We start from the raw sequence: 26,178 nt of genomic DNA, 5'->3' as shown, positions 1-26,178 counted from the left end.
TGTGTCAGCCACTCCTCACAGCTTGATGTCATCAGCAAACTTGCTGACAGTACACTCTATTTCCTCATCCAAGTCGCTGATGAATATATTGAATAATACCGGCCCCAGTACTGACCCTTGAGGCACTCCACTAGATACAGGCCTCCAACTAGACTCTGCCTCATTGACCACGACTCTCTGGCTTCTTCCCCTCAGCCAGTTCACAGTCCACCTCACTACCCGATCATCCAGACCACATTCATCAGTTCAGCTGTGAGGATGCTGTGGGAGACTGTGTCACATGCTTTACTGAAATCAAGATAGACCACATCCACTGCTCTGCCATCATCTATCTACTTGGTTATGTCCTCATAAAAGGAGATGAGGTTGGTCAAACATTACTTCCCCTTGGTGAAGCCATGTTGACTGCCCCTAATGACCCTCTTATCCTTGATATGCCTTGAGATGGCACCAAGAATAAGTTGTTACATCACTTTCCCAGGGAGGGAGGTGAGGCTGACCAGTCTATAGTTACCCGGGTTCTCCTTCTTGCTCTTTTTGAAGACTGGAGTAACATTTGCTTTCCTCCAGTCCTCAGGCATCTCTCCCATTTCCCAAGTCTTGGCAAAGATGATGGAGAGTGGTCCAGCAATGACTTCAGCCAGCTCCCTCAGCACATGGCAGTTGTAGCAACCTGTGGTGCAGTGGATCCATTGAACCAAATTATTAGTTATACCTCTAGAAGTAAGGAATGCAGCCCATACCTACAGCATGGTAGCTATCTTCAGGAATTCAGTATCTACAAAACAAAAATGGGAGAGCGGGGATGGGTTGGAGCACCCTGGCAACTGAACACACCCCCGTAGTTTACAACAGCTTTTAAAAGGGTTCATATGATACTCCAATGATTAGATAAATGTAATTTATCTAATTTCATCTGTGTAATCTTGTGACTACTAGTCTTAGTTTGCACAGTTAGGAAAGTGAACAAGAAAAAGTCAAAACTTTTTTAAGAGCTGGAGAAAATGCCCTAAGTTGAAAAACTTAGCACAAATCTGTTTATCAAATAGTTTGAGATTACTTGATTGCAGAATTTGGATACCTTGTCAAGGAGAAGACTTAGGGATATTCGCCTTGGCTTTGGGAATCCATACAGCATTCTCATAAGAGGTACAGTACACAAAAACTTCATTCTCTCTCCAGGTGACAAGAAGTATTCTAACAACAGTTCACAAAAATTCTCTAATAGATCTTTGTCCCAGACATGTTTCTGAATGGATGGGAAAAGAGAGAGAAAAGAAAGAGAGAAAGGAGAGAGAAGGCTGGTTGGAATAAACAATTAGTGTGGAAGTGGCTGGCTAACCCCTCCTCCTTAGGATGGTGCACTTCAAGGACTGCTTCAGCATCTATGCAATTGGTAGCCGATCCATACAGCAAAAGTTTGTCATCACCAGCTTCTTCTCTGAGAGATCTGCAATTATACAAAACAGAAACAAGAAACCCTGTTTTCCTCTGTCAGAGAGTTTGCAATAAAATGGTTATTTTCTGTCCAAAGCTATGCTGTCTCCAGTCTTTTTCCAGCTCTGACCTGCCTTGAAAAGGTAAATGGAGCTATTTGGGCCAGTAGCAATTTGTTAGTCCCTTCCTGGCTGGTGTCTATACTTTGTTACATTTAAAAGACAAATACAGTGGCTGCAACATGAAAGCACAGTGGGAATGATTGCTGATTAGAGCATATGGCCAAAAGAATAATGACATCTTGTTCTCCTGAAATCTTCAAGATGGGAAGCCATTATAGAATATAGGCACTAGATGAATTGAAGATAGGGGTATATTATAATAACGAGGTGACTGACTGAAAAGTGAAGACGTATTCAACCAGTGGCCATAATAGAGGTTCTCATGTTCAACCTTAACCTGCATTTCTTTGAAATGTACAGATATAAACTGTGAAAGAATTAAAATTATAAACATGTGAACATAACATAGTATGGATAATAACAATAACTATAAAAAATATCGAAATTATAATTTCCCTTGCTCCACGAAACTGTTATATGTCTAAAGGAGTGTTTTTCGTGACAATTGCACCCTCTTGTGGTGTATTAATGTGACCGTTAAATACCTAAAATAGAAAGTGAAAGGTATGTAATAGTTTGGATGACAGATTTTCGAGAACTGATTTATTTTCAGGGCAAATTCCCAATAAATCCACAACAGTGAAATTTCGGTTTATAATTTTGACTAGAATATGCTCAAATTTTTTCTTCTTTTGTGTCATAGAAAATCATATTTTGTATCATGTTTCTTTGCAATAAGATTGCAAAAATCATAACTGTTATTCAAAAGACCAAAGGATTATTTTGAGTGTAAATTAAAGACTGCAGGGTACCAAAAGGAAATGCATCTTTCTCAGCTGCAAGATAAAAAGCCATATTCTCTCACCTTTACTTATTCAGCTAGAATACTATGAGTATAGGTGGATGGATCTAATTGAAGTTTGTTATTTTTAAAAAATGACATATGCATATCTGTCTAGTATTATTAGAAAAGCAATCACGAGAGTCTAAATACAAAAACTTAGCAAATATTTAGCAGAATTTATTAATGCTAAAATATACATGTTTTTTACTTAAAGGAATCAAACTGCTAGAATAAAGGCAATAAAACAGAAAAGGTGAGAAATATTGAAGCTTGCTATGTCAGACGTGTTATAATCACCTTCCAACCTCTAACCCTTTTTTCTTACCAGTTAAACGTTCCCCAGTTTGAGCAAGCCAAACGCTACCGCTGTGGGCAGATGGTAGAGAGAACATTGCTACAAAACCTGCCACTCAAAGTGTAACAGATGACTGTAGCTACAGAAAATTGTCCCTTTGTTCATTTTGCTAATGAGTGTCCTCATTGCAGCAGGAGACTGAATAGTTAATTACTTGCAGTTCTCGTTTTCAGCAGATGATGGAGCTAGAGCTAAAGTTTGTCTGAGTCTTGTGCAACGTACAAGTTTGTGCAGAAAATATATTTTGTGGGTTTTTTACATCCTTTCCTTGAAATAGTAAAAAAATGTCATTACACTTACATTTGAGATACCATTTAAAACTTAGTTACAGGATTAATTAAAATATTTTTTTTTTTATTTTATGTAAAGATTCTTCTTTGAGCATCAGCTGTTGATGCTCAAATGCAGCCAGAGGAAAGGGACAAATACTTAAGCCTATTAAGAGCTGTAACAGTTACTTAAAATGCCTTTTGAAATTCTAAGTCTGTTTTGCAATGGATTAGAGTTGACCACTGCCAGAGCAGCGTGTTAAATAATTACTTAAATACTGCATGTCCTGTTCCTACTCTTTTCCTTAGAGTGTGATCATTTGTCTGCAGGATTTAGTAAAGTTTTCAGTAAAAATGTGCACTCTAATAATTATCCTAAAGGATTAATTTTAAGTCTTTTACTGCATAAAGTTTGCTTAAAATGTAATACTGTTGAAGTATTTAATTAGAATTTATTTTAAAATTACATTATTAAAAGGAACATTTTTGTTAATCGTATTCCGTCTTTATGTAAACTGCTGCTGTTTCTTCAGCAAAGGGAACCACAAACTAATACGAATTCCTTTCTGAAGCACTTGGCAGTTTATTTACATTATTTCCTATAAAATCGGTGAAAACTCTGGCCAAAACTTTATGTATGTTGGTAATTTGTTCTGGTAAATTTGAGCTCAAAAATGTCTTTTTTTTTAAGAAATACCAATAGTTATGGAGTAAATTTTACCCATAAATATATTATAGTTTAAGTTTATTTACAATTTTTAAACCTCAGAATTTTAGTTTTGAAGTCCTTTAACATTTTCATTTTGAAGTAATTTTTTCAGAAGAGTTCATATTTTTACCAAGCAAAGCAAATAATATCCTAGATTTTCTTTAGTTCATAAAGCAACTTCTGTCTGAGTCTTCTCTTTTGTGTTAATATTTTAAATGGTTTCAGGAGTTAGTTAATATTCTGGTATTACTATAAAGATCTGTGCCAGCTCTGAAAGCTTTTCTATAATTTTAAAAGAAATATGTGGCAGTAAAATCTAGACAGCCATAAGACAGTATATTCAAATGTTTTCAATAGCTTTGAAACCAACAAGAAAAAAAGAGTAGCTGTCCCAATAAGCTTCAGTTGCATAAGAAGTCTTTTCCATAATGGACGTGGCAAGATTTAAACAAAGGACACGCATAATAAAAATGTAAATGAGTTTGCTTTACTAAAACTATAACTTTAAAGTCTTTTGTTGCATGTTATCCTGGAACCTTCTTACAAGGTAATCACTGTTTGCATAGAGATTTAAACCAGAGTCTTCAATAGCGTTAAACCCCTGCACGCTCTATGTGTGACAGGCATGCAAAGCCATGTTAATGTCCAGAATATGAATTGCCTCTGGGTGGCTCCGGCACCAAGTAGAAAACCAACTGTGTTGATATCAGAAGGCCTGATGGACTCCATGCGGCTCCCAGCCTGAAAACTTCACCGCTTTGACATGTGATGTGCTCCTCGTGACACTGGCAGCACTGTCACTGGGAAATGGCACAAAGGCGACAAGCCCCCCTCCCTCGCCGTGCACTTTGCCACCCCCCGGCGCGGCCGGGCCTGGTGACGGCCGGAGCGGCAAGCGTGGGTGGAGAGGCCCCAGCTGCCTCCTGGCCGCAGCCCCCATAAGAAATTGACCTGAATGATGAGGGCACGCAAACAGTATGATCTGCATTATTCCTGTCAATAAAACGTCCCCATGTGTTATGGGCTTTGTACATAATGTACGGCAGCCTTTCTTCTAGCGGGGACCCATTTAGAGTCTCGACTTCTTTCTATTCATATTATGACTCCATAATAGAATTCCGAAATTATATGATACTGTGTTGTATAATATTACACCAGTGCAGCCTATTTAAATCCCTGATTCCTTACTTATGAATTCAAGGCGTCGCGATCTTTCAGGTTGTCTTTGGAGATGATGAACGTGTAAAAAAACAAATGCTTGAAAAAGAGAATGAGGGTTTCAAAGAAGAAGTTTTTAAACTGTGCAATGAGATTTCTCGCCTCTAAAATGCTCTGAAAAAGAAAAGTATTTATTAGGTAAAACTTCAAACAGATGTTGGACCAAGATGCGAAGTTTAAATGCAACGTGTAAGAAACATTACTAAAGTCACAATTAATTGTTGACACACTTCAGAACATTGGCGACTCATTTCTGGACTTGTATTTTTCTGGTATTGAATGCTAATTTGCTATGTATTTGTAGAGGAATTCATACATATTTATTCTAATTTAAATGCATATATTTACATATTTTTAATTTATGACAAAGGAATATTTGCTGTGGCTTTTGAGACTTCTATTATTGCCTAGCAATGTGGCTACAGTTCATATTTTGTGACAGATACATGCTCTAAAGTTACTGAAATAGAGAAGTGTTGTATGTAGATATATTTTTTAATGGTGGTCTACTATTTTATTTTAATGGAATTATATTAAAACCTACTCTCTCTCTAAAGTAGCTTTTGAGCTTCTGCAAAATACCCGAAGGTGCTTTTCTTCATATAATTAGTTTTGTGTTTCTACAGAAGTTTCTAACAAAATTAATTTCTCCCAAATAAGCCATCGCCACTTTTGATGCTTGTGTTTTATTACAGCTCTTAAAAGGAGGGGTTTTTTTTTTTTTTTTTCCTGATACACACAATGCACAGTCTTTACCTGCAGGTTACTTCTCATATATTGCCAGAGTGAAATATTTAATGGAGGACTAGAAACTACAGCAACAGAGTAGAATTTGGCTGTTTAGCTTTGTTTTGTCTCTATAGATTAGACCAAATATTAACTTTAATAGTGGCAAGATGAATTTGACCCAATATTCCTGATTCCTGTTTATTATCTAATTCAATGGTGCTTCTTATCTGTTGGAAGTTTTGTATTAGCGATAAAGAACCACCTGCTAAAACACTTTGTATTGGCTGTGACTACCAGTAAGGATGTCCAGGATCAGTATTAATGAAAAGCTGTGGGCACTTGGTCACACTTGGCTCTTGAACTTACTTCTTCATCTCCCTCTGAGCAGCCGGCTGAACAGCAGGAAGAGGCTGTGAATGTCAAGGGCGGTGGTGAAGGTCACAGTTCTGCCAGGACTCACATCCCTGGAGCATTCCTCTGGGTTAAGAGACTGACCTGAAGCAAACATGTTTGATAAATTCATGTAGCCATGTAATTTCGTGGGTTTTCTCTTTCCTCTCTTGTTTTCAGATACACAGGTTCCAAGAATGTGATAAAAAAATGGAAACTGATGAGCAAACTGTTCAAAAGATACTGTAATTTTTACTTTTGTAAGCTACACTCTTGGCAGAACAGTATCAAGCTTGGACTGTCAGCACTATATATTTCAAACAATGTTAGAAAGCTGACTTTAACTTGAATTGTGATACGTTTTGGTTTATGGTAGTGTAATTAACTGTGGAGTAACAATGAATTGGTATTCCCTTAATGAATATCGTGATTCTGATTTTTTTATCCTGTCACGTTTCATAATGTTGTTAAACACAGTGAAAATACAGAATGTTTTGTAGATATAAATACAAAATACAAATGTTTTGTAGATAACTCACTTATTTGTGGTGAAATATAAGGGAAATAGTGATACTTTTAAATACTAATTTCATGATTACTAAATTCTAATGTAATTTCATATTAAAAAAAAATTTTTTTGCAGACAGTGAGGCACTAGATTTCCAAAATCATCCCTTTCATTGCCTTTCCTTGTGACCTTAGATTGATTTCTCCTTTATGACCAAGTTTGCCACTCTGAAAAGAATGGTATCTATTCATCTTTACAGGAGCATTGAAAGGTTAAATTCATGATAATTCTGCACATGAAAACCAAAATCAGAAGTGGAATAGTAATTAATCTGTCTAATACACTAGTCTGTCAAAGAAGGGATGTGTCTTCTGTTAGTTTTTCTCTTTTTCTATCTAGGTCTGACAATGTTCAGGAATCCCGCTTAGGTTTGAAGTCTCATTATGCTGGAAAGAAATGGCCAGTCACCTGTTCCTGTACTGAACGTTTCTTCTTAGTTCGTTTGCAAAGTCCAGAGAATATTTTTAATAGTACTTTTTTTCATCCTTTCACTTACACGGAATTTTTTCTGAAACTTAATCTAGATTTTCCTTCCCTTCATCTGCATACAATGGAGGACATTGTCTTACACCTAGTATCTTCCCAGAGATATCACCTCAGTCTGTGTGTTCGAACAGCAGTATAGAAACTCCCTTCTGTATGCCTCTCACATCATTTGGAAGTGCTATCTTTTTGTAAATTTGGATCACATGCCTTCCTCCCAAGCTGCCTCCGGTACAGCTACCTGGACAGGTACCCTTCGCCATCACTGCGCAGTGTGTCAAGTCAGCTAAATTGTAGGACTGAGGTGCTGTGAGAAATCTTGGAAGCAGTCCTCTTCTCATTATAATTCTAATAATGAATCTAGTTATAGTTCCATTCCCAGAAGAAAAACTACAATTCTAAAAAATTAACTACACTGACTGAAGTTTCTGACTTCCTCCTCTCCCCTGCATTGCATATCCCATTGAAAGATGTTCTCTCAATAGCCAGAATGTGCATAAATTCTTCTCTGGTTAAAAAGCTTTGATCTTTAAAAAGAGGAGCTGGGCATGAAGGCACACACTGCTGTAGTGCCCAACAGTTGAGCATTTTGCTCCGGAAATGGAGTTCACAAAGTTGGTACAGACACCAGTACCCAATATACACCATTTAAGGAAAAGTTAACTCTTAAAAATGGGATTCAAAGCAGGCAGTCAGTAATAAGTGATGATGAAACACACTGAAAGCGCTGTCACTTACCTGGACTGGTCAGAAATTACTGATTGATTTATTGTAGATGGGACTTGGAGTCTGGATCTTCCTCCTGTGCCCAGGCAGCCGAGCTGTGTGCTACCTGTGGGCAATGGGCTCTCTAATTTCTCTCAAAGCATCATAAAAGATGGCAAGGACTGAGTGTTTCATAAGGACTGAGGCACTTGCCCAGGCTTCTGATCATTGAACTTGAGGACCTTTGAACTTGTAGCTCCATTTACCAATGACTTAACTTCTGTTTTACATTGTGTTCTGGTGGGAAAAATGTTCTCTTTAAAGCTGGATACAGGGAGAGCAGGCACAGAAAAACCATAATCTCCAGACTACATTAGGATACTCAGCACAGAGAAAGGAACTTTTCTATAGATTTATTCATTCTTTCTTCAGATTTTTACTGAGTATTTTTGCTTGGGTTTTAGGAGGAGCAGGGGATGTTTTGTACATTGTTGTCTTGCAATTCATAGTCTAATGTAAAATGCATAAATGATCAAGCAAGTCAAAACACACGGTTGTCTCTTTCTCATGCAGTCACAGCTTTGGTATGTCGTCAAGCTTGTGCATGAGCACTCTGTATCTAGTCTCATGAATTTCATATTCTTTGTGTCCAATGGCACAGCTTGAACAGAACTGGTGGCTTATTCTCATCATAGAGGGGTAGTTAAGCTACTTTTCCATGACTTGGGATATTGTAATCAAGCCCCATAAAACTCCCAGCGGCATACAATGTCAGCTGCCCTGATTTGTGGCTGTGCATTCTAGCTTCTAGGTTATTATGCTGAAGGGGAGCATTTCTCCATTTTTATGAGAGAAAATGAATGTCAGTGTTGTAGGCAACATTGTCTGGTTTTAAATATGTTCTAAATGCAAATTCAGTAATTAACAAACTCTGCTGTGAGTGACACTGAGAAATATAGATGTTTAACTTACAAGTCCCAAGTGACAGTAGCTCTGATAGAAGTCCCAGACTGCCCAAAGCCAGTAGAACCAAGGAAGTTTTGCCGTGCAATGTAACTGTTTAAGGGAGTTTGATTCTGGATTCTTAAAGAATTCTGCTTAAATCACTCTTCAGGCACAATCCTCTGTCCTCGGTGAGACTAGATGTGCAATTTGTCTGACAGTATTTGTCTTGTGGGGATACATTAGAACTTGCCGCAGATGATATAGACGCCTGCTGATCTTTCTACGAATTTACAACACAACAGTGGAATTGGGTTCCAAATTGCCACTGCTGCTTGACTGCAAGAGGTTTCCACAAATATCCACTTTTCTGAGAGTTTAAGTCATTGAAGTCTCTGCTTCGATGTTTTCTTCATCTTCCTACCTCCTGTGACATCACACTCTACTTAGTTCAAAATGACTTTAGATTTGTGACTCTTGTGACATTATGAAATGCCACATTAAAGTATCTAGCTGAAAGTGAAGATGTCTGTTACTGGTTATAATACAAAAATACGTGTATGTCCGCATGATGTTTCTTGATCAGGGAGACCGTACTTAGAAAGGATTTTTAGAGAATTATGCCTGCTTGTAGTATAAAATCCAACAATAATTTTCACGTTTATATTTTAGCTGATACAAATAGAAGAACAAATGAAGGCAGAAATTGAAAATGAAAAGCCATGAGCTAAAAATCTGGTAAGATATATATACATTATTTTTTGTAAACCATAATTTATTGCAAATCTAATAAAATATACAAACACCCTTTAATATCTCATAAATTTAATAACCTTATTTTTAAGTAAGTTGTTTTACATGTGAAGAAAAAAAAAAGGTAGCAGAAATACCTTACAGTTTTATTTTGTTTTTACCGTATTTCAGAGGCACAGATATAAAAAATGCTAATAGATTTTTTTTTTTTAATGATACTATTTTGGTTTAGGAAGACTTGGAAAATATTTAATAAATGCATTATTTCAAATTATTTGCTGCTGCTGTTTACAAATGTTGTAGGCAATGATGCAGAGTTTTGTCTTAAAATATTTCTGTATTCTGCATTAGTCTCATAAGAACACTGCCTTTTATTTTCTTTTTACATGATCCAGGAACTTTCCAGACGGCTGGTCCTTTATTTTACCATTTGACTTTTTTTTTTCCCCTAGCCTGATTTCGTACTGGCTTTCACACTGATCACCACTAGTATGTCTTTGTTACAGTAAACTGACTGGGTTTATTATAATAAAAAATAAAACACAGCTTGACTTGCAATCTAAATGTGCTGGAAAAGAATATGATACTGTTTAGAAGAGAAAAGGTTGTGAATAGAAAATCAGTACCACTTCAGTTATTTAAACATTTGCTTTTCTGCAGCTTGTCAAACTTTGTGCCAAGTCATAGCTGCTTTACTTTGTTTTGTTAATCTCAGCACCATGTGTCTTGGGCTTTTTTAATAGGGGGCCAATCCTGCAGTTCTTACTCAGTTTTCAGTTTCAGTGTGTCTGGGTAAGTACTGTAGGACTGCATTTTTTGAAAATTAAAGAAAAAAAAAGTTACAGAGTAGGCCTGTCAAATCAGTTTCTGAAGGTTAAAAAAACCTACAAAATATGTTGCTTCTTAAATAAATTCTAATAAGCACCTTTGTAATGAAAATGGTTTCTAATTCTCATCACATTTTAAGAAAATTTCTTTAACCTGAAGGTGTGAGCAGGACTGTAGTTGAATTAGGAAATTATAAATAAAATATTTTAAAATTTGTGTGTCTAAATTTAGACCAGGGTATAGAGTTTGCTTCAAGGAAAATCTTTTGGGATAAGAATGTGCCAGCAGGGAATCCTAGCTAATGCTAAAAATTACAGTCTGGTTTGTGTATTTACTGAAAGCATTTGAAGGCATTATTGTGAGATGGTATAACTGAGGGTTGATTTGGCTTCATGCTATGTTTCTGAACTGATACATAAGATGAAAACAGATCAAACAGACTTCTGGATCACAGCTGAGGTACCTAGAAAAACAATTTTAATAAGTCAAAAATTGAGTTGTGATAGTTCTAGAAATCCCAGTGCAACGTTTAAGATCAAAGCTTAAGTAGTCAGGTTTGATATATCTTTAATGTATACCAAAATAATCTAGACATTAGAAAGCTTTCATTAATTCAGGAGAAAAATAAATTTTTGAAATAAAAGATATTTTTTTAAATGCATTATTAGACATATTTCTTTGGTTTTTATTATTATTCCAGAATTAGTTCAAATTTTTACCTAGAAATGCTTCATGTAAGGGGATCTTCTTGGTTGAGTTAGGCAAACCTTTATTTGCACAACACAAATGAGCACATAGGAGTCCAATCTTTGCAAAGGCTGTTGAATGAGATTTTGCCTCACTCTTCCCTCCCCTCCTATCTCTAAAATCAAGCACACATTTGTCAAATATCTAGAAATATTTGGGAGGCTGGTTCTAAGGTCTTTAAGTGTCTCAAAACACAGAGAGCATGCATGACGAATAATTGTGAAATGTGACAAAGATACCTTGACTAATCTGCAATACCGAATATTATTTAGCATGCAACTTGTTATGGCCTTATCTTTTCACCGCAGATTATCAAACAAATCAGTATTACACACAAAAGAAATACAGCAGTAATGCGGTTTAGTCAGGTAAGTCAGAGCATTAATGTGCACAGTGAATGGGAAATAACACTGAAAGTGGAATGCTTATCCTCTGGGAAACAGCAAGGAAGGAGGAGACCCAGTGAGAACTTAAATGCTTTGCTCATTGAGACTTCTTGTTGGTACTCTGAGTGCATACGAATGTGGAAATGAAAGATGGACAAGCAAGAGAAATAAAACACTGTCAGAGTACTAGTGCTCAAGAGAAAGAGAAATGAACACTAAATGTAAAAAAGTAATTTGTAAGTAAGGTTGAATCTGAAGATATAAATCCTATGGCATATGATTGGAATGAAGCATTTCCAGTCTTCAAAGTATCTTAAGTGTTTAACAAGTTTTAGAGCAATTTCATTAAAATCGTTATATAAACACAATATTTTCTGTATTACCACACAATTCCGCATATTTTTACTCTATTAAAATAAATAAAAATGTAAGTGATATAGAATGACATCTCCTAATGTTTTAATATAATGCAACAATGTTAGATGAAAATAAACAATTACAAAACAGAGTCAATAGCAAAGTACCCAAAACTGAATCAATGGTAAAATCCTGGAATAAATCTTAGGGGGAAAAGTGTCAGTTGATTAAGTGTTCCTCTTTTGTCAACTTTAATGATTCTATCAAGATTCAGTTTGATTTCATTGTCTATAAACAATATCGTTGCTTTCCAATCATTTGAGTGGTACAAATTTCTGCCCAATGCTGAGCGGTAGCAGAGAAGCAATTGGCTTTGTTACAACTCAGTGCAAGCCGAGGAGTTGCTGTCATTTTCTGATGTTGTTGACAGTCCCAGCTTATATTCAACAGAGTTTTCAAAGAAAAAGGGTAAGTACTTTTCTCTCTAGTTATTATGTCCCCAGATGGTGAAGTGAAAGACATTTTTTCACTGTCATAGATCAAACTGCTAATACAATTAGCTTCAAACGTGCGAAAATACATATGCCTTTTGAATATATAATTTACAGATAAGTTCTTCATTCCTTGTTTTACTACAATTTTTCAATAAACTATAACGCTGATTAATATTAGACTTTTTCCAAAAGTTTATGCCTATAGTTTTGTTCGTATTTCTTGGTGGTTCCTTTTAGCAGCAGAAGGAGAAGAGAGAAAATACAAAGACAAAAGTTCCAAGTGTCCTGGGTGTGGCACAGAAAAAAGTACGCAATTAACTTGGTTTCCTAAGTAAAATATAGATGTTATTGGCTAATAATGCAAAGTGCTCTGCTTGTATTATACCTCTATTTTATTTGTCCTACTCTAGTTTTTCTTTTTCCGCTGATTTCTCTTAAGCCCACATTTGCATTTTAACTGAGTAATTAAATACTTTCCTTACACTGCACCAGTAACAGTCTATTTACATTTCAATTATACTCTTTTAAACAGTCTTTTTTCCATTTAATCTATATGGAGTTAAGTAACATCACTACTAGACTAGGTCCATATCTTCTACTCCCTACCCTTTTGAATTGAAACGTACTCACTGTTCCTTGCCCTTTAATCTAGAGAGAATGAGCATGGTAGGTCACGAGGTGTGATGTTTGACAGCTATAATTAGTGAGTAAGCATAACTGCAGATTTCAGTTCAATTTACGATGTAGTGATGGAAGAAATCCCTTTATTACCATTGTACCTCATAGATAGCTAAAAATGCTGAAAAACATTTAAATACTAGACCTCAAATCCTAGTTTTGTCCACAGGCAGCAGTGCTTTACCAAAAAATGCAATTACATGAATCACAGAGACAGAAAAGCAGGGTGCCTGCTGTTTGACATAATACCTACATATTTCAAGACCAAAAGCAGCACAAATCCTACCTTAAGCTCATGCCATAGTATTGCAGAAGACCAACAGCTTACTCTACTACAACAGTGTCTTCGCACAGCAAGTTTAAATAAAAAGGTAGTCGAGGTATTGAATAGACTTTTATTTCTGAAGCTTAAGCTGAGATGCATGTCTGCCCACATGTGAAAAATATTTCCTCTACTTCATCAAGGTTAACTAAGTAGGATAAGATCCCAAAGGGACTGTGGAAGTAGAAGCAGAATTGAAAATGTTGCTCAGGCATTTGGGTAAAACTGGTGTCTGAGCCAGTAACTACCAGGAAAATCCTGTGTGGGTCCTGGGTGGTGCTGGGAGGCTCTTAAGAAATGACTAAGATACCTATCATGGAGACCCTCTAGTTCCTCTAGGTCTTTATACCTGATATGAGGTATGGTTGCTTATTCTTGCAAATGTATGTGCCTAACTTGTCCCAGCTTTCAAGGAACAATAATACAAGCATTATGAAGATATGCAGTTGAAGGAAATCTGACAAACAGATAAATATTTATATAGTGATCTTACTGGCTTGTAGCTTTCAGGACTCAGGATATTAAGAAATCATTGAATTCTCTTGAAAGTAAAGATTATTGCAAAACAAGAAATGCTATTGGAATATAGAAGAGTGTGCAAATAAAGTATACATGACTACATAGCTAAATTTTAAAATGCTTTAATGTTCAGTGTAATTTTCAAAAATCTATAGTAATCTCTATCTCCCAAACACTTTTAAATATGCCCATGGTGAAGTGAACATACTAACTCCAGAAAGCATATCATTCAAAGAATTCATTTGTCCTTCATGAAATTCTAGTTTCATTTAAAATGGCATGGGAGGGGATTCCAGTGATGGTGGCCTAAAAGATTTTGTAAGAAAATTGTATGTCTTTGTGTTATTTTTAATGTTTAGTGAATAGATTTCCATTTATATTTTCTTCTTTTTTTTTTCATGCTGAATGATCAAAACCACTTCTTTGATTAAAAGTGTGGTCTGCTTTACATAAGTCATCCTCCTTTTTCAAAGGCTTACTCTTGTAAGTCCTTCCATAAACTTGCCAACTTTGGAATCCTTTAAGTAAATAACGTGTGAGAGTTATAAGGAAATTTTTTTTAACATGTTAATAGCATTTGAAGGTTTTCCTTTAAAAATCACTTTTTCTTCCTTCATAAGAATAATTAGCACTTACAAATCTATAACCAATTTCATTAGTTGCTTGAAATATTTAAAAACTCACTCTACTATTGAGGTTTCTGAATGTGACCATAATCAAATAAAAATGCAATTTGTCATCTGTTCTTTCTACTCCATCCTGCCATTTACCAAAGGTGTGGGGACAGTTACACTGTTTGGATTTCTCTTTTGCTATTAATTATGTTTTAATCATTTTAGAAAGTAATTGCCTGGAAAATGCAAATGTATATTTGTAGACATTCTTTAACTTTTGCAGAATATTTTTTAATATCGGAATAAATGTAGAAAACCATTATAAGAACAAGAGATTTTTAATTGTTTTATTATCCTAAAGTTAGATTGAATTTAGGTTTCATGATGCTTTTCTTTGAGGAAAGGCTTCTTGATATCCTTGATCTTTCTAAAGCTTCAAATAATAGGAAAAGAAAAAGTCAATGCTTAGAAGTTAATATCTAAATCAATGTATTAATCAGCCTTACTTTCTGAAACTGGATTTCCTTCAACAGTTATTTGACATATCCTATTAATCATAGTTAGATTTAGAAATCTATGGCATGTGGTGAGAACAAGCCATATGCTGAGATAAACTGAACTGGAGCATATCTAAGGTAGTTGAAATATGTGTAATGTTTGAAAGTGGTATTTGATTGTACTAAACAACAACAACAAAAAATACTATTAGTAATTATCTATTAGTTACTTAGGCTTATGGCTCCAAAAATTAGACATAGAGGAATATCCTTTATTGAATAATTTAATTTATATTAATGGATTCAGTGTAATTTAAGTACTGCTTTGACACTTACACATATCTCTACCTTCCCTAATTCTTTAATCATACAGTAAAATCTCAGCAGCAACGACATAAAATTTTGACTGAAAATCAGCCTCAACACTACCTCCAAAACCTTTTTCTGTCCTTTTAAGGGCAGGTCTCCTCTTTTATTCCAGTACAATTTAATAAAATAAGAATTTCAGTTTTTCCAGTATTCTATTAGGTATAATTCTTGTGGTTCAAAATGCTTTTCTTCCTCTTGCTTCTTTTAGTATTTTGTGAATTTTCCTGTAATGAGTATGTCAAAAACCCACTATCCAAAGTCTGTGCCTGTCTGAATATACCTGAGGAACTCAAGGAGCCCTTGATTATAGTTTCAGCTTTAAAATGACCTGGCCTAGTTCCTCTCACGTTAGAAATGTTTTGAGGACTTTGAAACACAGCTTACATTTTTCTGTGTTCCTGTAATACCCAATTCTCCTGTTCTGTCTTTCATGATCCTTGGCTGTATACTATTTTTGAGCAATTTACTACCATTATTTTGCAACCTTTTTTTTTCCTGTTAGCCGAATTTCCAATAACATCCCATCCATAATAACCACGGTTCTGTTATGTTACTAGTACTCATACTGTTGTTCTTTCTGGTTTCTACAACCCTTCATAATTGCTTTAAGATACGTTTTTGTATGGTTTTGTATTGATATTGATCAACATTGTATTGATCCCGCAAGAAAGTACATGAATCCTCCTCCATGCACCCTTCTGAAAACACCAAAGGACATTCATTCCCTTCAGTCTCTTAAAGAAGCGGATGGAAGCGCAGACCTGACACTCCTCATTGGCCATTACAGGGGGGATGTGGGGTGTCCGTGCCCAACCTGGCACCCTGCCCACAGCTCCACGGCTCTGGAAGGACAGTGCTTCTCCAAAACTGTGTAGACTTTGGCGTGGCCTGAAGTGCTTTCAAGATACAATCTGCTATTAATGAGTAAAAGACTAAATGATATCATAAGGCTCTGCTGCAGAGTTTTTTTAATTGTTGACTGTGGGTTTGAAGGAGCACACAATAGCACACTCAATAAAGTTCCTAGTTTTCAATTACCATTCAATTACTATTAAGTATACATATGGTGTTAGCTGATATTTTACTTGGTGTTTGTACTGTAGCAGGTTTGGTTGTGTAATTTTGTTTTGTAAATAGAGCAGGGGACACCTGCATTCACCTCTAGAAATTTTTATGTATCTAGATAGGGATTATATTTACACTGGAAAAGCCATTTTGCTACAGATGAAGATTTTGAAAATAATAGGATATCTATTTATACTCTGTTTCAGTGGTAGCTGATTACTGCATACTGCACTGTTGATAAAATTGGAGATATACGCAGTAAGAAATAGTGTTTATTACAGAAACAGGAGACTATAGGTGGAAAAGTATATTAGATCATTCCAGCTAGTCCCATTAATGGGGAGGTTTTACTTATTGAGTGATTTTTATTCTTTTCTTCATTTAAAGCGAATAATTCATAGCCAAGTAATGTCATGATGGGAAGGGTATAATAGCAGAGCAGAAATAGTGTCACAGGTAATAAGATTGTCACAGTTGTTCTGAAATCTGTTTTGTTGCTTCATGTCTCTCATTTATAGTTCAATTTCTTGTTGTCATTCTGTTTTCCAGCTTCCCTAAATACATCCCTTAACTCCTGATATTTAGTACATACTGAATGGGTTTCTTCCTTAGTATTTATATTCTTCAAGGTTTCTCCTTACTACCATAAAACCTTATAATAATATCATAATTAATGGGAAAAAGTATTTATTAGGGTTGACATCTGTCCTATTAATATCATTGAGACTCATTCAAGTTTGCCAGACCTTTCTGAACTTAAGTAGACTAAAAGGAGTGAATTTTCTCTATGATCTGGACAGACATTTATAAAAACATTTTGATGCCAGATGTATTGCAAGTAGTGGAAGCTATAACTAAAAAAAAAAAAAAAAAAAAAAGGCAGTAATCTTTGGCTAGCACATAAATCTTAAGGTTCCAGATTTTTTTTAAATTACTCAAGTAATTGTAATTTCAGGACTTAAGAAAGAAGAAAGAATATTCCTGAAATTCCCCAAAATGGAAGGTTCCCAGTCAGGTCACTGTGTCCAATATTTACAACACTCTTCCACATTAGGCATAAAGCAAAAACCTATCAAGCCTTCTGAGCAAGTCTGTAAATCCATGCTATCTTCATCTGTCTCCAGGCCCTCATGCCTCAGCCAAGAGGGTTCACTTTTAGAACCTTTTAGGCAATTAGGAGTCTTGTCAAGGGTGAAATCTAATCATATTTTGAAATGAAGTAAAAATATTTTTAGTAATACAACTGTAAGTAGCTTTTTGTACTGAGATAAGTAGGATATGTTGTATTTCAAACTTTCACCTCTTAAGATGAAAATGAGATTGGGAGGAGCAGGAGAAGTTACCGAAAGACTAGTTGTAGAATGCGCTTTCCTGATCAGTAAGTTACAGTTCCAATGCCAGAAAGTTGAGTATGTTTGAACAATGAATGAAAAGCTTAATGAACATGAAAGACTTATTTAAAAAAAAGTTATTAGATTCTGGCCATGCTTAATTTTCTACAAATTAATTATGCATTTGATTACATATCTGAAATATACGAAAGGTCTTCCCTGAAATGTAATTCTTATAATCACCATGCTAATATGCTACAGCCTAACCTACACTACAGAGGAGCTCAACTTCCTCACCATAGTTAAATTCATGTTCTGATTTCCAGGAAGCAATAGACTTTGTTTGCAAGGTTTAGATTAAGGTTTAGTTCTTTTAAATTGCCTGAAGTATCGAGGTGGTGTAACTGTGCTGAAACACTAGCTAAGCAGAGACTTCCTCTGCCAAATAGTTAGTGTTCATCTGTACTAAGAGGTAACTTATGTAATGAAATTTCGTATTTTTGCAAACAATTCGTTGGCAAATAACATGCCCTCATAGTTCCCATCACATAAAAGCTTATAAAAGGAGACAAATATATAGTTATGTGCTGGGAACACTTCATTAATGACACAGAGAAAGGATTTCCTGTAGAACAGATGGCCCTTGGAGTGTTAACCAAACTGTTCATCTAAACCAGCATTGTCTGGAACCTAATGCCCTCAGGCAATGGTCCGACCCAGTTGTGGAGAGGCACCATGCAATCACAACAGATGGTCAAGTGTTGAGGCAGCCCAAAGACCATGCGAATGTACCAAGGGTGCTCACTGAGAGCTGAAGCTCACAGTGCAGAATATTCAGTAGGCTTATGGTTATGGGGTGCCCTGGTGTCCTACTCTTAGCATAAAATAAAACAATGGCACATAAGAACTTAAATTGAGTGGAAGGAAGAAAGCAGTAGTTTCTTAGCCCTTCATCCACGTTTCATCAGATAGATCAATAGGGGGCAGAAACTTGCTTAATTACCTTCAGTCATCTTAAAGAGGGTATAAAATTTAGTCCGTCACTCTGCAGTGAGTTGAATGAGTAACAGTAGTAAATACTTAAAATGATACTTTTCCAGCTTTTGAAAAGTAAACATTTAAATGCACTCATGCACTAATGGTTCGTACATTAGTGTTCAGTGTTTCTTATCAGTTTTATATATAAATCTGAATAAAATTTAATTCAGTTGATCTGGACTCCTTCTGTTTTAAGAGTACACTTCAATCAGCTGGAGATGCTCTTGAAAAGGCATAGGAGTCTTGACCATATTCGAAAGTTGAATTTTAATCCAGTTTATGGTTGTTTTCTGTGTTTGCAAAGAGATTTACTCTTCAGCCAGAAACAGCATGGTTTTGAGAGATACATGTGATGACAGAGATTTAATGTGAATACATAAAAGCACAGTAGAAAGAATATCAAAACCCAGAAGGGACTAAAGTGACCTAATGAGAAACATAGTAATGATTTGCAATGAGGGAAAGGAGTGAGCTGGAAAAATATAACGCAGAGAATTTATATGTTTAAAATTTAACTGTTTGAAGCCTAGGAAGTAGCTACCTTTATCATTGAAGTTGGGGGGTTTACTATCTTTTCACAGCAAATGTTACATGAAACACAAGTGCAACTGTCATTCATTTCTTTTTGACTGTCATACTGAACTGGAGTTTAAAAGTGCCACTTATTCCTCACAGGACCATCCCAGGAGCTGGGGACCTTCAGACTACAGGAAGTCTTTAGACTCAGTCTTTTCTACACTGCTGTGCCTCAACAGTTGGCGAAGGTATGAGGAAGGGTTACAGAAGCCCTGTTATGCTAATGTTACAAGCAGCTAGGAATCAAAACTTGTGGCTTTAGAGTTGCTTTGCACTGTTATTCCATGGCTTGACATCCAGCCCATTTTGTGTATAGCTGCAATGGGCCCGATTCTGCTTGTACAAACTCTCAATTTACCCAGCTATATTGCCACAAAAATCTAAGGTGTTACACCAGTATAAAATCCATGTGTGTAAGGAGAATTTGACCATGCAATTGGTTTTGCAGTCATTTAGTAATAAGTAACATTTACATTGAGTTTTATTTGAAGCTTTCATAGTATGTAGATAAAATTATTTTAAAAGGCCTGATGCTGCAATGTATTGGCAATACTATCTGTTCTTTAACTGTGGTGTTTCCACCTCTGAACTAGCCACATAGCTATTCGTGAGTGTATGTGAGAGAAAATTGAATGTATCTGCAGCTGAAAAAACACAACGAGGACTTGATCTGGATAGGGCTAGGGTGTAATACAAAACTACGGAAAGCCTGGAAGTTCTGTTCAAACAGACAGGTTGATAATGTGTTTGATTTACCAGGTTCATGTCCACTGTGTTTGTGTGGACACGTATGGAAACGCAATGGGGATGAAATGTATCTTGGGAGAAGAAATATGTACAGAGCGTTTCAAAAAGATAGACCAAATTTAATAGAGCAGTATGTTTCACAATGGCAACATGTTACAATTACACCAAAATGTACAAACGGTTTAATGAGTTATCAAGTTTAGTAACCTTTTTGTAAATGCCCTGTGTTCCAGATTAGTTGCTAATGGTGGTTAATCATGGGCAGTTCATGGTTGCAGAGATTTAGTGATTTCAAATTGGGTGCATCTTTTTGAAACACCCTGTATTTGTGTGAGGTGTGAAGAAGCACCAGATGGATGGAGGGATGACTGAACATGCCTCTCATCAATTTTTTTTCCAGATTTGCTCTATCATATAGATAATATAATTTACAGTTGGAAAAATAATATATATGACATCCTGCTGAGAGAGAATGGAAGATTTGAGGTTGCTTAGTTTCTTTCAGATTTCTGATACGGCATTCCTAGTCAATGGTGCTCTCTTTTCCTGAATGATAAAAGTATTACAGGAAACTAAAACAGGTTTGTATGCTCATTAGACTTTCTTTGTCAGTTCTCAGCACTGTAAGCAGAAGAAAAAGAAGTTATAATGACCAATCTTCCAATGCCAAGTGAAACTGAAATTATAATGCCCAAGAAGAAAAGAGAATTGCAAAATCAACATCTTACAAAACAGAAGGAAGAACTTATGGACAAGGTGGTCTTTTAATTATTACAAGCTAATACATTTAGGTGTATCTTTTATATATATTTATGTACAGACCTTTTTAAAATGTATGGATCTCACAGAACTACTGTGTCTTTAACATTTTAGATGCTAAAGTAGTGTTAGTAGTAGACATTTATGGAGAAACATTATCCCAGGACCTTGCAGAATTTCTCATTACATTTCTCTGAGAGAAACACAAAGAAACAGCTTCCCAGAAAGGAGAGTGGAGATCGAAAGTCAGGCTGTGTACAAGTTGTATGATATGGATGCTATGTGGGCACCTGCATAGGTACTTCCACCCAATCATGTGCACTAGATATATGCCACAGCTCCCTTCTAGTCTGTGTACCAGATTTTCCTAGCTCTTACACTTGACATGGGAATGATTTGAGTCAGGGTACCCACACAAAAGCAAATATTAGAAAGCATTCCTGGATCCCAAGTATAAACATAACTGAAAATCAGAGTTAGGTCTGAATCAGGAGCTCAATTCTTTGTTGTAATTTCTTGACCATATACTTTCCACAAACTACTGGTTTTGCCATGGAGAATTTATGATTATAGGTTTTGAGTCCTCATCGAATTTAAGGCAATGACAATTTTAACATTGATAGCAGTAAGATGAGATAAGACCTATATAGATAGGACAAGGTTGCGTGTAACTATCCACAGTGCTGTTTTTATTATAGCTGCCAAAATGTTGCCTGTCACAATCCTTAGAAAAAATTAAAAAAAAAAAAGAGCCGACTTTGAACTATTGTCTTAGGTTACAAAACCTTTCAATTTTTAACAGGATACTGGAAATATCTAACAGGCCCAAACGGGAAAACTTGTCCCAGGAATAGCACTGTGTGTGAGCAAAACTTTGTTTTTGCATAGTTGGCAAAGAAAACAAACACTGGTTTACTCACTTTCAGATAACAAATGTAGTACCTGAACAGCAAGCTGCTGAAAGATCCCAGACTGCTGAAATGGAGAAACTGAAGAAACACAAAGGTCAAGAAAGGCAAACCACAGAAGGGTAGTGGCCAAAATTTTTAAGATGAGCCTTGAAGATATTTAAGAAGCTTCTGTGTTGATTTAACAACTTCTCTTTACACTTTTCTTTTTCTATCTTAGAAAGGAAGCTGAGCAAAGTAATACAACACCAGTCCCCTCAGACAGAACACAGTGATGGGGAGCAGAAAGAAGCCCCACTAATCCAAGGGGAAATAATTAGTGACCTGCTACACCACTTGGACACCCACAGGTCTATGGGGCCAGATGGGATACACCCAAGGGTGCTGCGGGAGCTGGTGGAGGTGATCACTGAACCACTTTCCATTATCTATCAGCAATTCTGGCTAACTGGGGAGGTCCCAGTTGACTGGAAGCTGGCAAATGTGACAGCCATCTACAACAAGGGCCTGAAGGAGGATTCAGGGACCTACAGACCTGTCTGACCTTGGTGCCAGGGAAGGTCATGGAGCAGAACATACTGAGTGACATCACACGGCACACATGAGAAAACCAAGTGACCAGGCCCCGTCAACATGGGATTATAAAAGGCAGGTCCTGTTTGAGCAACCTGATCTCCTTCTACGACAAGGTGACTCACCTAGTAGATGAGGGAAAGGCTGTGGATATTGTGTACTTAAACTTCAGCAAAGCCTTTGGTATCCTTTCCCACATCATTCTCTTGGAGAAGCTGGCAGCTCGTGGTCTGGACGAGCACACTTTCCCCTGGGTAAAGAGCTGACTAGAGGCCCAGGCCCAAAGAGTTGTGGTGAACGGAGCTAAATCCAGTTTGTGGCCAGTATTGGAGCCAGTTCTGTTTAATCTCTTTATCAGTGATCTGGATGAAGGGATCAAGTGCACCCTAAGTTTGCAGATGACACCAACTTGGGTGGGCATGTTGATCTGCTGGAGGGTAGGAAGGCCATACAAAAGGATCTGGACCGGATGGATCATTTGTCTGAGACCAATTGTCTGAGGTTTAACAAGGCCAAGTGCCTTCCTGCACTTGGGTCACAACAAACCCATGGAGCACTACAGGCTTGGGGAAGAGTGGCTGGAAAGATGCCTGGCAGAGAGGGATCTGGGGATGTTGATTGACAGGCAGCTGAGTATGAGCCAGCAGTGTGCCCAGGTGGCCAAAAAGGCCAACAGAATCCTGGCTTGTATCAGGAATAGCGTGACCAGCAGGACTAGGGAAGTGATTGTGCCACTGTACTCAGCACTGGTGAGGCCGTGCCTTGAATCCTGTGTTTAGTTTTAGGCTCCTCATCATAAGAAGGACATTGAAGTACTGGAGAGAGTGCAAAGGAGGGCGACAAAGTTGGTAAGCGGCCTGGAGCACAAGTCTGATGAGGAGCGACTGAGGGAACTGGGGCTGTTTATCCTAAAGAAAAGGAGGCTGAGGGGAGACCTTGTTGCTGTCTACAACTACCTGAAAGGAGGCTGTAGCATGGAGGGTGTTGATCTCTTCTCCCAAGTAACAGGTGATAGGACAAGAGGAAATGGCCTCAAGTTGCACCAGGGGAAGTTTAGATTGGATATAAGGAAAAATTTATTCACAGAAAGAGTTGTCAGGCATTGGAACAGGCTGCCCAGGGAAGTGGTGGAGTCACCACTCCTGGAGGTGTTTAAAAGGCCTTTAGATTAGGTTCTTAGGGACATGGTTTAATGCTAGAGTTAGGTTAGGTTATGGTTGAACTCAATGATCCTGAGGGTCTCTTCCAACTGAAATGATTCTATGATTCTGTGAATGTGGAAAAAGAAATTTCAGATTCTACAGAACAGTTTTAGTATCATTGCATTGATGTATTGATAAAATACTTCAGGCCTATAGATTTGACAATTTATATTTGTGAAAATTAGGCAGTTATATACATTATTCTGTTACCTAGTCATTAGCATTTGAAAATGTAATAGCTAAGTTTAAAAGATTGGAATTAAATATTAATAGACATAATAATATACTGTTAACCAGCTTGTAACTGCTAAACATTTCAGACAGGTAATTTTGTACAACTGTGTTAATAATAATCAGAGTTCTTAAAAACAAAACTTGTTTTCTGTGATGTTAGGCTACATTTTTCTTTAATGTCTTTCTTATTGCAGTCTTAAATTAGATTTTAAGCTATTAATATTCTTTTTTGACCTATTTGTTTCTCTTTGTCTTCTTTCCTAATGCCTCTCTTTCCCAGAATTCTTTTTCATCTCTCTTGTTTCATAGTTCTTCATTTTCTGTCACTACACTTTCTCTGTCCCAGAATCACAGTGTTTGTTTCTAGCTTCTGTGTGATCACAGCTCTCCTTTATGCATAGTGTTTTCCTTAGCCAGTTTTTTCTTCTGCTCTATCCTTTGTCTCTTGAATCTTTGTCTTTCTTCTCTATATTCTGAAACATTTTGGCTGAAAAATGCTGATTGTCAAAACCCACAAATTCCTTCTAATCACCAAATGTAATGAGCTTTAGCAAAAGAGCACAGAGGCTCCCGCCAAGCTCTGCTCAGTCATGGAGACTAGCTGAGAACTGTAGTGCTTGTAGGTCACACAACGCCAGCACAGCTCCTTGAGACTTAGCTTTCAGATTTGCCATGAAGCTGTGACTGAGATTGAAAACCTTGGAAAAGTTAGTAATTCCCTTGATCTAAAGCTGGTACTAGTATAAATCTCACCCCTTGAAAAAGCTTTGTGCTGCTTCTTGGGCAAGTAACACTTGGACAGCCAGATGTGCTAGAACTGCATCTATACTGACAAATAATTTTAATGGTGTAGATACTCGCATTTGTTCTTGGGCCTCAGTTCTCTCTCAACTTCGTTGTGTCTCTATTGCTTCACTCACATTCTTTTTTGGAAAAGAGCAAGCAGTTCCTCAAGACAACCCCGAGCAGTTCTGGTGCTGGTTTGTTCCACATGGGCAGTACACATGAGATGGCATGCCCACAGAATTACAGAATGTTAGGGATTGGAAGGGACCTCAAAAGATCATCTAGTCCAATCCCCCTGCCAGAGCAGGAACACCTAGATGAGGTTACACAGGAAGGTGTCCAGGTGGGTTTTGAATGTCTCCAGAATAGGAGACTCCACAACCTCCCTGGGCAGCCTGTTCCAGTGTCTGTCACCCTCAATGAGAAGAAGCTCCTTCTCAAATGTAAGTGGAACCTCTTGTGTTCCAGTTTGAACCCATTACCCCTTGTCCTATCATTGGCTGTCACTGAGAAGAGCCTGGCTCCATCCTCGTGACACTCACCCTTTATATATCAGTAAACATTAATTAGATCACCCCTCAGTCTCCTCTAAGCTAAAAAGACCCAGCTCCCTCAGCCTTTCCTCATAAGGGAGATGCTCTACTCCCTTAATCATCTTTGTTGCCCTGCGCTGGACTCTCTCCAGCAGTTCCCTGTCCTTCTTGAACTGAGGGGCCCAGAACTGGACACAATATTCCAGATGTGGTCTCACCAGGGCAGAGTAGAGGGGCAGGAGAACCTCTACCACGTAACGTCAGGCCACATCTTAGAACATGCAGCGTATGTATTCGGCACCATGCTATAAAAACACCTCTCTCATAGACCAGTGCTATCTTAGGACAAAAACTACAGACTAAGAATATCTAAAATCCACACATGAGCCCCATGGGACCGAACCTGGACCAGTATGAATGCGACCAGTCCACTCTGGAGGTCACTAGTACTGATCAGATAAACTGAATCAGATAAACGTTAATTTCAAATTTATGGAGTCCTGATGGAATCTGCTTAATCTTGTAAACGTTGCATTTAATTTTTTCCAAGGTTTGTTTGTTTGTTTCAGAATTTCAAGTGTATTTCAAATCCATCTGGACTGATACCAAATTTTAAAGGACAAAATTATTCACTAATTGCATATTCTACTGTATTTCAGACAGATCTTTTCCTGTATTTTTTTATCTCCACAACACCAATCGAAGTTGTGGAAATGCAGTAATTCCGGTCCTACAAATGGTGAACTCTAATGAAGGTACCTCCATTGCACAGCAAACGCTCTGCATTGTACTTCATGCTTGTTTAGTTTGATACGATATCTCTAAGGTCAATGGAGAGTTTCTCATTAAGTTCAGTATTCATTGAGATATACCCTCAGTTATCTTCTTATCTAAAAATGGTAAGAATAGACTATATTGATAACATAACAACAGTGTTATCAGTGTTTTTAGTAATAATACAAGCCTCTGTAGAAAAACAGAGTTCTATTATTCTTACCAGCTCTACTTTCATGAATATACACTGTGTTACCTGAATAGATAGGTACTGGAGGAGAGACTGTTAAGATTAGTTGCTTAAATAAGAGGTGAAT

The 26,178-nt window shown here is 37.0% G+C and overlaps 1 protein-coding gene across 1 annotated transcript in view; it reads left to right on the top strand.

The window, feature by feature from the left end:
• Positions 1-21,885, top strand: part of LOC309435876 (uncharacterized protein C10orf67 homolog, mitochondrial) — a gene marked incomplete at both ends in the record, with an annotated part of 33,336 nt that extends 11,451 nt beyond the window's left edge. Inside the window, 2 exon segments of the mRNA XM_082044618.1 lie at positions 4,938-5,054; positions 21,740-21,885. Of these exon segments, the coding sequence (XP_081900744.1) occupies positions 4,938-5,054; positions 21,740-21,885 (263 nt within the window).
• Positions 21,886-26,178: the final 4,293 nt, after the last annotated feature.

The sequence above is a fragment of the Streptopelia decaocto genome, assembly GCF_964273445.1.
Source record: "Streptopelia decaocto genome assembly, chromosome: 2".
In the NCBI taxonomy this organism is placed as follows: Eukaryota; Metazoa; Chordata; class Aves; order Columbiformes; family Columbidae; genus Streptopelia; species Streptopelia decaocto.
The sequence above is the reverse complement of the archived record's forward strand: the minus strand, read 5'-3'. Positions and strand labels throughout refer to the sequence as shown.